Source organism: Thunnus thynnus, chromosome 2 (genome assembly GCF_963924715.1).
Source record: "Thunnus thynnus chromosome 2, fThuThy2.1, whole genome shotgun sequence".
Classification (NCBI taxonomy): domain Eukaryota; kingdom Metazoa; phylum Chordata; class Actinopteri; order Scombriformes; family Scombridae; genus Thunnus; species Thunnus thynnus.
In genome coordinates this window covers 18,687,133-18,698,110 of record NC_089518.1, presented here as the reverse complement: position 1 = coordinate 18,698,110, position 10,978 = coordinate 18,687,133, and the positions used below count along the sequence as shown (strand labels likewise).

General features: G+C 39.8%; 1 protein-coding gene and 1 pseudogene across 2 annotated transcripts; one reads left to right on the top strand and one right to left on the bottom strand.

Moving 5' to 3' along the window:
* Window positions 1–601: 601 nt before the first annotated feature.
* Window positions 602–5,692, bottom strand: LOC137195448 (WD repeat-containing protein 54-like; annotated as a pseudogene).
* Window positions 5,260–10,705, top strand: LOC137195421 (uncharacterized protein C2orf81 homolog). 2 transcript variants are annotated; one of them, XM_067607779.1, is made up of 4 exons: window positions 5,260–5,282; window positions 8,223–8,475; window positions 8,640–8,846; window positions 8,941–10,705. In XM_067607779.1, exons 2-4 carry the CDS (start codon window positions 8,236–8,238, stop codon window positions 9,775–9,777), a joined length of 1,284 nt encoding a protein of 427 aa, XP_067463880.1. In that variant the 5' UTR covers window positions 5,260–5,282; window positions 8,223–8,235; the 3' UTR covers window positions 9,778–10,705. The 2 variants fall into 2 exon arrangements, with proteins under 2 accessions (XP_067463880.1, XP_067463870.1); XM_067607769.1 differs by lacking the exon at window positions 5,260–5,282 and adding an exon at window positions 5,802–5,883.
* The last annotated feature ends 273 nt before the right edge of the window (window positions 10,706–10,978 follow it).

Below are 10,978 nucleotides of genomic sequence, written 5' to 3'. Positions count from 1 at the left end.
CCCAGGTATCATTTGAACATTTTCAATACCAATGCCACTGCTATAAGCAAGTTTCATTACCAATACCAAAACAATACTTTTATCACTACCTTCATTTGAAGAATATAACGCATGTCTTATCAATCTTATGAGCAGCAACATTTACGAGCAAACTTAGCTCCCATCATGCTATTTAGCAGGTCAGCCCTTCACCCTGCTCACCATCCCAAACTAATATATGATTGTATAATAAATGCTGTCTGCAAACATTATTTGACCTACTACTAGTTTTAACCTCTGTGTTTGATTGCCTTATTTGACTATCTCTGCACGTCTGTCAGTCAGCAGTGGCAGTTTTTCAGGTTGTCAGTTTGTAGTCTCCTCCACCCTCCCTTCCCATTTCAGTGTGTTTAAAAGGGAAGATCTATTTATACAACATGTCTGCGGGAGCTGGTTTCCTGGTTGCTTCGTCATAGAACTGGTCTGTCTGTGGCAGCAGGCTGTAGGGGCTTTAGGCTCTTCATCCCCCCTGGTGAGGCTCTTTCCCAGCAGGCTTAGCAACACAGGCCCAGGAAGCTGCCACAAGGCTGGATGGGCCTAGGATAAATTGCTCTTTCTCCACCAGAATAATGAAGAAAAACACACAAACATACAACCTAAAAGATTTTCACTCTTTTATACTCTCACAAACACACATACAGGTACAGACCACACCCGCTAACGCACAAGGTCATACCGTAACTGACATTGATGTTGATCCTGTATTGTGGCATATGTTTGACAAACCGGGCTTAGTCCATACTCATGCATAGTTTGGGTTGTGCACTAGACCAACAAGTCTTGTTAGTTATTTAAACTCTGACAAACGCCTTACTGGTTGAACAGTTGAATGAAATGACAGTGCTGCCATCATCCAATGACGATTTGTCTAACATGAGAGAATTATTCAAATCAGTTTTTTTCTCTTCAGTTTTAGTGACACATCAGAGTGTTGAGGGACTTTGATTCAAGGTCTTGAAGAATCCATTTTTGTTTTGTCACTCTTTCTAATAAAAGATTTGTAAAATACAGTAAGTAGGATACCATTGTTACTTAAGATACATGCACATACACACATAAATACACAGTACAGATAGATTCACATCCATAACTGAGAGCAGTTCATGTTGAGTTCTGATCTCCCCACATTGTGTGCTCAGCTGTATAACACCTAAGAGCCGACTATTGACAAGTACTGCAGCAGTACACAGCATGAGTGGCCCCGGGGCTGTGTACGGGACTGGAGCGTCGCACAACACTATTGACTGAGTTAACAAGGACTAAATGACTGCTGTTGTTTGTCTCCACATGTTTTTCTTAGAAAAGTGATGTCATATTCCCCTTTTCCACTCTCAACCCTGTGTTTAAGGAGCTCTTTTACTCAGCTTCAAACATTCTCTGCTCTTTCAATCCTTTGCTTATTCCATGTATCACCTTTGACCAACCTTTCCCTCCCTCTGTACTGTTCCACTTAGTTATGTAATCTCAGTGTCCGTGTCATTGGGGACCTCATATTGACAGCTTAGTCCTCCACTGTCCCTCTCCAAGCCAGAGTAGTTAGCCACACCACCCCGGGCAGCTGGGAAGCATGACACAACATGACATACTGAAAATGATTGATTCCATAAAGACAGCGTGTGTGTGTGTGTGTTCATGCCAATGTAGTGCATGTTTGTGATTTACATTTGACACAGCCATCCACATTAACATGACTGTCTGTTGGTACCTAGCAAATTTAAGTTACGTAATGCGCTGTGTGTGCATTCAAAACAGTCTTGCCAGTCGATGTTATGTGACCAGTGTTGACTGCAAACGAGAGAAGACTAGAACTCAGGGATTTAATACATGCTTAGCCCACAGACTGACAAACAGCACAGTTCCTCACTGACCTGATTCCTCTTATCTTGTCACGATAAGGTGAGGGGATTACAGTGATACCTGGCTGCCTGATGTAAACTAAGAAAAACTCATGTGACCTGTGATAAACAAGACCACATTTGCTATATATAGTGCTTCATTGGCAAGATTTGTTTTCAATAAATGCATTAACAGCTTGTTTCAACAGATCATAGAAAACAATATCTCAGCTGTACTTTGCAAAGTTTTATCTTGTGCTGGTTTTGTAAAGTAATTCTGAAAAAACTGATTAATGCTAGTCAGTAGGCTCCATTTGTTTTCAATGAAGTTCTTTCTAGTTCATGTTTGCAGGAAACAGAAGGACCTTGTTTTTTCTGTTACTATACTGAAGCACTCTGTTTACCGAGTTGAAATGCCTGTTAACTATAAAAAAAAAAAAAAGTGTAAGCAGAGAGACATACTTGGGACAAAAACACACTTGCCTAAAATGTAGATGTCTTGGACTGTAAAAGTAAATTGTGATTAAAAAAAATGTAATAGTAAATATCTAATTAAAGATTCGAGTCTGTCACATTTTGACAGAACAATAAAGAAGCCATCTTAGAAACTGGCCAATACAAGGAAAAGAAAATGTTTACCTCCCTCTGCAATGTGCTCATGTTACTGGTTGACATGACTGACCTGTGTGCAGTTGCTTGTACACAGTATCTAATCACAATGTTGACTTTCTGGAATAGTTGGTCTGCAGTCCATAACCTTTTAGGCAACTCCACCCTACCCTCTAGTGAACTGTCTTTGTACTACACTGTTATTTTTCCTACTCAAAAATAATAAACCCGTAGCTCCATCTACTGGTGCATCCATGAAGTGCAAAAAGGTTTACTGGTACAGTTGTTTCAAACAATATCCATGCCAGGAAGAATGATAGGATATTTTATTACTTTTTAAAGCTACATTCACATACATATAAACATTTGTACTTAAAATATTTATAGAATCAATTTAACACGTTACTTGCACGTTATTGTGCTATATGCTAACTTGCCTCTAACTCTTGTAGATATACAGACAGAAATGCCATGAAACAATTCATCTCCCAAAAAAGATGACTTGAAATACCTTCCATCCTTGCAGAATCTCAGCCTGAACCTGACCACTTTTGACTAACTGGGTCAAATGATTTTTGTGAAAACACCCCAATATATCAACTTTACATTCATACACTCAGCTTTAATGAAGGCAATGTCCTATGACTGTGTGAAGCGGATAATCTCACTCAGGTCATAGCCTGTCACTGCAAAGGCATAACCATCACCGTCACAGAACTTGGCGCCACAGATTTGTGTGTCTGTCACACACTCATTGTGCAAGTGGGCAAGCTATGTGAAAATAAGAAAAAACCTCAGTCAAAGCCTAATTGAGAGATTGAGAAAAATTATGTGTTATACATTATATTGAACCTGGAGGATACCAACGAAAAACATATCTTGATTCTGGACTTAACTAGGACCAGTTACCTCCACACTGTTGCTCTCTGGGGTTACAGTCAGATGCCACACCCTGACCAGAGAGTCCTCAGCAGCAGACAATAGCTAAAGCACACAAGCAAAGGGTCACAAAAAATGCATACTGTGATATGAGAAATGCCCTAAATACTGACTGATCATTGAGAACTACCTGGACATAATAAAACATTTCTGACAACAGCAACATAATTCCAACAATATAAACTGCTATATGGTTTATGGAACTCACCAGTCCAGAGAAAGGAGCAATGTCCAGTGAGTAGATCCAGCGAGAGTGGGCATTAACCTCAGCGTGCAGAATTCCCGTCACGGCTTCGTAGAGACAGATCTGGCCCGTTCCGTAACCTGCCACCACTGTGCCTTTCCACAGCTTGACAGATGAGCAGCTCATACTGAGAGGAGTAAAGAAGATGGAGGATCATTGCAATGAGGAAATAAAGAAATGGTGAGATAGGAAAATGGACATTAAATTAGAGCGAGGGGCAATGAAGAAGAAACAAAAGACAGTGGAAAGAAACATAAATTAAGAGCAGACAAATACAATGATCAATGGGAGAGAAATATAGAAGAAAATAAGAGTTCAAAGTTGCATTATGAATTCTACATGAAAAAAGAATAAACTATTACAAAATTAATACAGTGTATAAACTTCTTACTCAAAGCCAGGGATCTTGTTGAGCAGCTGAAATTCCTCCCCGGACTTCCACACACACAGGTTGCCACTATCATCTGCACTGGTGTGCATAGCTGACGAGATCAGCTATGCACTCCTGAGGGGAGAGAGACAGCAACACCTTGCAAGACAGCTGGATTCATAAGATCACAACATCACAAAATCATGCGAGAATCCATCTTGTCAAGCTTCAAGTTATGCGCTTGTGACTGAACCACGGTTCGGACCAATCAGCGTTGCAAATCCATCTGCCTCGCAAGGTAAGACGTTGATAGCAGTGATGGACAGATGGTTCATCAATCACCTGACAAGTATTTTTTGAAAGTGTCTAGGCTATCCGGTATCAACAAAGGTTCAGACGGTCAAATTACAGACAATGAACAAATTGCACAAATACACAAACACACACGCCTTACCTGGCTGCCAGAACACTCTGAGGCCATGTCAGTGATGGAGTCCTTGTGTTCTTCCAGGACCTCGGACAGGGTGATATTACTGCCTTTACTGGGAACATCAAATACTAGAATTGCACCAGATGACACGCCTAGAGTGAGAGAAAGAGACAGGTAGATTGTAGAATTTTGCTATCACTTTCTAAATATTCAAACTAGCCAAAAGAAAAATGTATTTCACTCAATACTTACCCACACATATATAATTCTCCCACACTGCTGATATCCCTCAAGCAAACACGGCCTGAGCTGGAACACAAGTAAGTTCTGTGAGTGCACTAGTTTTGATATAAAAATCTGGATAAATACTCACACACAAATAAAAAGCAAGCAGTATCTATGAGTGGACCTGATAAAGTCAGGTCTTCACTGCTCTTTGCTAATGCACAGATGTAACAATGGTGATCATACTGTGAATGAAAAGAGTGGAAAATAATTCATAGACGTGATAAATGCAGATAGGTGTGGACGCACGGAGATGTTTGATTTCAACTATTTTATGGCTGCACTGCACATTTAGAAAGAATATGACATGAATCTGTTTTTGATCTTGATTGAGACCCCTGCTCTTAATAGTAAGAGCTCACTCTGGACGTTAAAAACACACTACAGAACTGTGGCCTGACCTGCATGATGAGCGATGTGCTCGTAGCGACATTTGGCTCTTTGGACTGCAGCTGACGGTGGGGGTAGTTGAGGCCGTCCCAAGAGGCGCTGACCATGTTGACCACATTGGCATGGACCACCGTGAAGTAGGTGAGACGCCGCGGGGCGATGCGCAGCACGCTGAGGTTGTTGTACAGCGCAGACGCGCTGTTTTTGATCTGGATGCTCTTTTCTTTGTGATACATCGAGCAGCTTTCTCTGAACAGCGCAGTTGAATGGCAGTGGGTGATCTGGTGTCAGTCTTAGAGAGTCTGATTAAGTTAAACTGGCAATTTCATTAAAAACACACCGCTCTGTAGTAGGAAATGATAGTACTTAATACTTAGCATAATACTAACCTAGTGGGCAACATTAGCAGCAAGCTAGGTATGTTAGCGAGAAGCCAACTGCGATTACTTAGCCAAATAAAAAGAGGATAACATTACTGTTGTGTGACAAAACGCACATGCATTTGCTTCGGATTACACAGCAATTGGTTCCACCTCCATTAGCACTGTCATGATCGATCATAACAAATACAGTTCACGTAAACAAAGCACTTTTCTAGCTATCGTTAGCAACAGGATTACCTCCGCGTCCTCCGCAGCCATAGAGACAACGCCGCCTTTACGTACTACGTCGTCCTTGCGTGCTTGGTTGCTGAGCAACCGTAGTCTACACCAAGCAGAGGATGCAAAGAAGCGATTGTAAGGTAACGTTAACGCTAAATGTTTTCAACAGACTTGAGTTCATAACGTTAACTAATATCAGTGATTATTCTTAGATTATCACTATCACTACTATTAGAGTTAACTAGTTATGTTCCCTGGTTCTCCAAATGCTATGACTTAATTTCACTAGATTATTTGGCTAGAAAGTTTTGAGTTTGGTCCCAACCGTTGTCCTTCCTTTACACACTACCCGATAACTACATGATGAGATTACTCATTATGTTTACCCTGATTTAATGTCTATTTAGTGTTTAAATACTGTGAATAATTACAGTCAGCCAAATAATTTTGTGTACATAAGCAAACTAAAGTCTTTTTATGGTTAGAGCTAAAAACATTCTCAGATTTGAACACAGCCACCAGAGTGTGCTAATGCTTATGACATAGCTAACCCTAACCCTATATATCAGTGGCGGCTGGTGACTCAAAGAAATGGGGAGAACAGGAGGAAAACCAACATGGAATCTTACAACAAACCGCATCAAACTATATCATTGTCCCACCTGATGAAATCGGAGGGGTGGGGGGCAATTTTATTTGCCAATAAAACAATTTGCTTTCAAAAACAAAAAACCCTGAGTGGTGAAAAGGCTGCTTCTTTAAAGACATTTAGCATATGTCTCTAAACAAAGAAGTGCTCATTTTAGCCATGGAGTGGTTCAAATGTGTCATTTTACCAACAAAGTGAAATTCAAATTTATAGTACTGTTCTACTGTGACAACAAATTTATGTTCTCATAAAAAACAGACAAGCTATCACATGATTTACACGTGTTTCCTGTGTATTTTCTTAGTATACAGAAATATATAAAGTAGCACAAAGCTTATAATGTGATACAGGAACATATCAGTGCTGAATACTAGAAAGATTGAACACTAAAAACATTCACAGATCTAAAAGTGTAGGTTCACATCAGAAAGTATTAATGCATGTATCAAATACATGACTTACACACCCTTATCTGTATGTACGATATACAAAATATAGTCTACAAAGCTGACATGTTAACACTAAGGGTGTTAACATGAACACAAAACTCACAGTTCGGATCGTATCACGGATTTGAGTCACGGATCAGATCATTATTAGGATCAGCGAAAAAAAAGGGGGGAGACAAATAAAACTTTGTTTTCCATTTATTCTATAACACACTGACAGCCAGAAACAGCAAGGAACTTTTGCCCATGACTTGTACTCACAGCAGTTTGTTTACTTTGTCTTAAATGAGACATTAAATTTTGCAATTAATCTGCAGTTCATATGCCTGCCGAACCGTGGGGGGCGATCTGTACGGATCACGGATCAACTACCATCAGTTACACCATTAGTTAACACTTGTTATTCTAGCTACTTTAAGCTTATTACTCAATATACGGCTCAGCTTAAAACGAACTAAAGAAGCTGTCAGAAGCAAGCAGCCAGACCTCCTGCACACTAATCATACAACATCAACAGGTGACTGAACAATCACTCAATTAAAAACGAATGAATGAGTGAGTCCAGACAGCTCACTGTAACTTCAACAAGCAAACTAACGTTACCCACAACACATTATATGATCTCTGCTGCATTCTTGTCAGGGAGATAAAAAACACAAAAAAGCCACACAGAGACATTTAACCATCAGAGATTAAATTAGCAACCAAAGAGACACAGAGAGAGAAGCTGTATCTGACTCATGTTATCTGAAGTCTTCTTCTTTCTTACATGGAGATGAAGTATACATGTCATAATGTCCATTTGTCGCTGTTGGTCATCTTGTTTGTTAGTTTACAGAACTTTGTGACTGCTGGTTAACCAGTCTGATATCATTAACAACAATGACAAACAAGCTAACTCTCCTGGTTGTTTCTCCAGTTGCTTCTCTCTACAGCCTCCACGGCAGCGTCCTGCAGCTGCTGCACTACACAGACCAGATATTTTCTCCCGCTAGCTTAACAACAGTCCTTAACAGTCCTTCCATGGATGTATAAGAGTCCTTCAGGCTGTTACAACAAGCTAACTGTTGCATTGGCTAACGCAAGGAGCTATCTACTGCTGCTACTCTGCTTTACAGTGGAGAGAATTTAAGATTAATTCTGGAAACTATCATTGGACCAACTCAATGTCAATATTGCATTCTGGTTGTTGATTGGTAAGGGAGGACGTCCTCCTTACCAATATATATATATATATACATATATATATATATATATATATATATACACACATATATATGCTTTTTTTCCAAGTAAATATGTGAAATCCTTCATCATCATAAACATCTTTTTATTCTGTCTTTCATTTTTCTTTGGTTTGTGTTTTCATATTTGACCCCAGCCTCTAAGTGAAGATGCCCCGCTCTGCAGCCAAGTCCCGAGCTGACAAAGGCGGACGTAGGTCTTCTGTCAAAGTGACCACACCTCCAGTCCAGGACCTGGAAGTGGAAGACATTATCCCTGGTCGCTTAACTCAGGTCCAATGGACAGACATGTTGATCCAGGAGGATACAGAGGACGTAGTGGGGGAGATCATGGAAGAACTGTTGAGCAAGGTCATGGAAGGCTGTTTCAAGGCGGACATTAAAAGACAGGTAAAACTGGAGGCACATATGATTTTCATTTTCATTTTACTTCAATGTAAATACCATCTTACTGATTTACATTTGTGGTGAGAACAACAAAATAAATATCTTACATACACACATGTACATGTACATAGACAAGTTTTATGATGATGCCCGTCTGTGTCTTGAAGCTAGCACCTTTTTCCACATCCTGGGCCAAAAGTTACCTCATACAGACTCTGGAGCGGCAATTCCTGTGCCAAGATGAAGGAGAAGGACCCGAGGAAGCATCTAAAACAGAAGACTCAGAGCCAATGCCAGCAACTCCAGATGCCTGGGCCCAAGGATGTTTTCCCATTGTATATCCTACCCCTTCATCTAAACCCACCTCACAACAGGTATTTTTGATATGTCTCTTCTGCAAGTCTCTTATTCAAATTTCAACTATTGATATCTACAGTAAATCTTTATCTCTATATCCATTTCTAACAGGAGACTGACATTGGCCAGGCTCCAGGACAAACAGAGCCAAGAACCAACCAGCAATGTAATGTTATGGCCCAAACAAATAGCTCTCCAAAGCAATCTGATAAGGAAATAAGTCCCAGCACACCTGTCAGTGACAGGAGATACAAAGTACTTAGCCCTCACTCCCCACTGCAAATAAATCGAAAGAAAAAACAGCAAGATCATTTACCTCCCAAGCTTGTTGCAAGCAAATTTCTGCCATCACCACCCTGTTCATCAAAAAAAAAGGACAAAGAGGCAGAGGGTGAACATAGATCACAGTCCGTTTATAACCAAATGACTGGATCATTCCATCGGCTTAAGGACTACCAATCCATACCGAAGCTTGATCATTCCTGTCTGCCTCGACACTGCATCGTTCCTCAGTATGAGATCTTAGATAACAGCAACACAAAACCAGACTACAAGAAACCACATAGACTATCCAAACTAGAACCAAGATGTAACAAGCAACAAACTAAGTGGACAGTAAACTCATCAAAGCCATCAACCAGTTATGAGGATCAGCCAGCAAAGAAGAGAAATGAGGCAGATGTCTTGCTGAGGAAGTCATTTCCCTCTACACATAGAAGAGAAGTGATGATGTCGTCTGGGCTTCTGAGGCTGGACACCATGGATTTGGCCAAGGGTGTTTCTCTCCTGGATCCTCAGGCCACAGAAATTAACCCACTCAAATTTAAACCTCAGGCCCAGAATACCAAGCTGAGGCCAATACAAAGTGATGCTGCTTTGCCGCTGTTGTCTGTGGATCAGTTTACCACAGCTCCACCACCTCAGGTCACCCCATTGTCTCAGTCCTAGAACTATTATGATAATACATTTCATAGTATCTGTATCTGGCGCAGAATGAGCAAAATGTTGATGAAAAAAAAAGCTTCTAGTGCACAGTGAGGCCATATCTATATCTATATATATATATATATATATATATAGTGTGTGTGTTCTGTTGTAAAAGATGATTATACATGTGACTTTGATTGTGACAATTTTCACTCCATGCATTTACAAGCTGATAATCTGTGGAACAATACATTGTCAATGTTTTCTATTTTTTTGTGTAATTATATAAAACAAAAGATATTGATGTGTTCTATCAATGCCTCTTACAAAATATGACAAAGGTAAATAAAGAAGTGTTTTACATCCAAACACTGAGAAACAGGGAAATTACATATGCTATATCTTAAGACTGGGGGCTGTTATGGAGGTTTTTGTTTTGCAAGTCTATTTACAGTCCCATGTCCATCCTTTTCATATGCAGAGGTTGACACTTACTGTTAGATTTAAGTATGGTTTCATCACTCTTTAACTGTCAGCAGAAACTGCTCAAATTCATTACTCAACTATCAATTAGTCCTATTAAGTAGTCTTACTGAACTTATCCATGAGTATGTGTATGTGTTTGTATGTAGCCTGTGTTAAACTCATTTTCTGTGCTGTCATATTCTCATATACATGCACACCAACAATATGCAGCTGCTGCAAAGATCTGCTATTTTGACTGAAAAAGTTCACTTAAAAACATAATTCTGATCATATTTAATTTGTTAAAAAAAAAAAAAAAAAACATGTTAACTTGAATGAATTCAATTTATTTACAGCATGGTTGTGTCTGTTGTATTGTTCAACACATCAAAATGTGAACATCCTGACACACCAGCGGCTCTAGGACAATGGTTCCCAACCTTTTTGGCTTGTAACCCCTTAAAATAAAGCAAAGTCACCTTTACCTCCCTCTGCAATATGTCCATGTTCACTGGTTGACATGACTGACCTGTGTGCAGTTGCCTGGACACGGTATCCAATCACAATGTTGACTTCTGGAATAGTTGGTCTGCAGTCCATAACCTTTTAGGTAACTCCACCCTACCCTCTAGTGAACTCTTTGTACTACACTGTTATTTTTTCCTACTCAAAAATAATTAACCCATAGCTCCATCTACTGGTGCATCCATGAAATGCAAAAAGGTTTACTGGTACAGTTGTTTCAAACAATATCCAT

Coding starts and splice junctions, on each gene's coding strand:
- LOC137195421 (XM_067607779.1), top strand. CDS start 8,236: ATGCCCCGCTCTGCAGCCAAGTCCCGAGCTGACAAAGGCGGACGTAGG. Junction 8,476..8,639: donor AGGCGGACATTAAAAGACAG/GTAAAACTGGAG, acceptor TGTGTCTTGAAG/CTAGCACCTTTTTCCACATC. Junction 8,847..8,940: donor CTAAACCCACCTCACAACAG/GTATTTTTGATA, acceptor CATTTCTAACAG/GAGACTGACATTGGCCAGGC.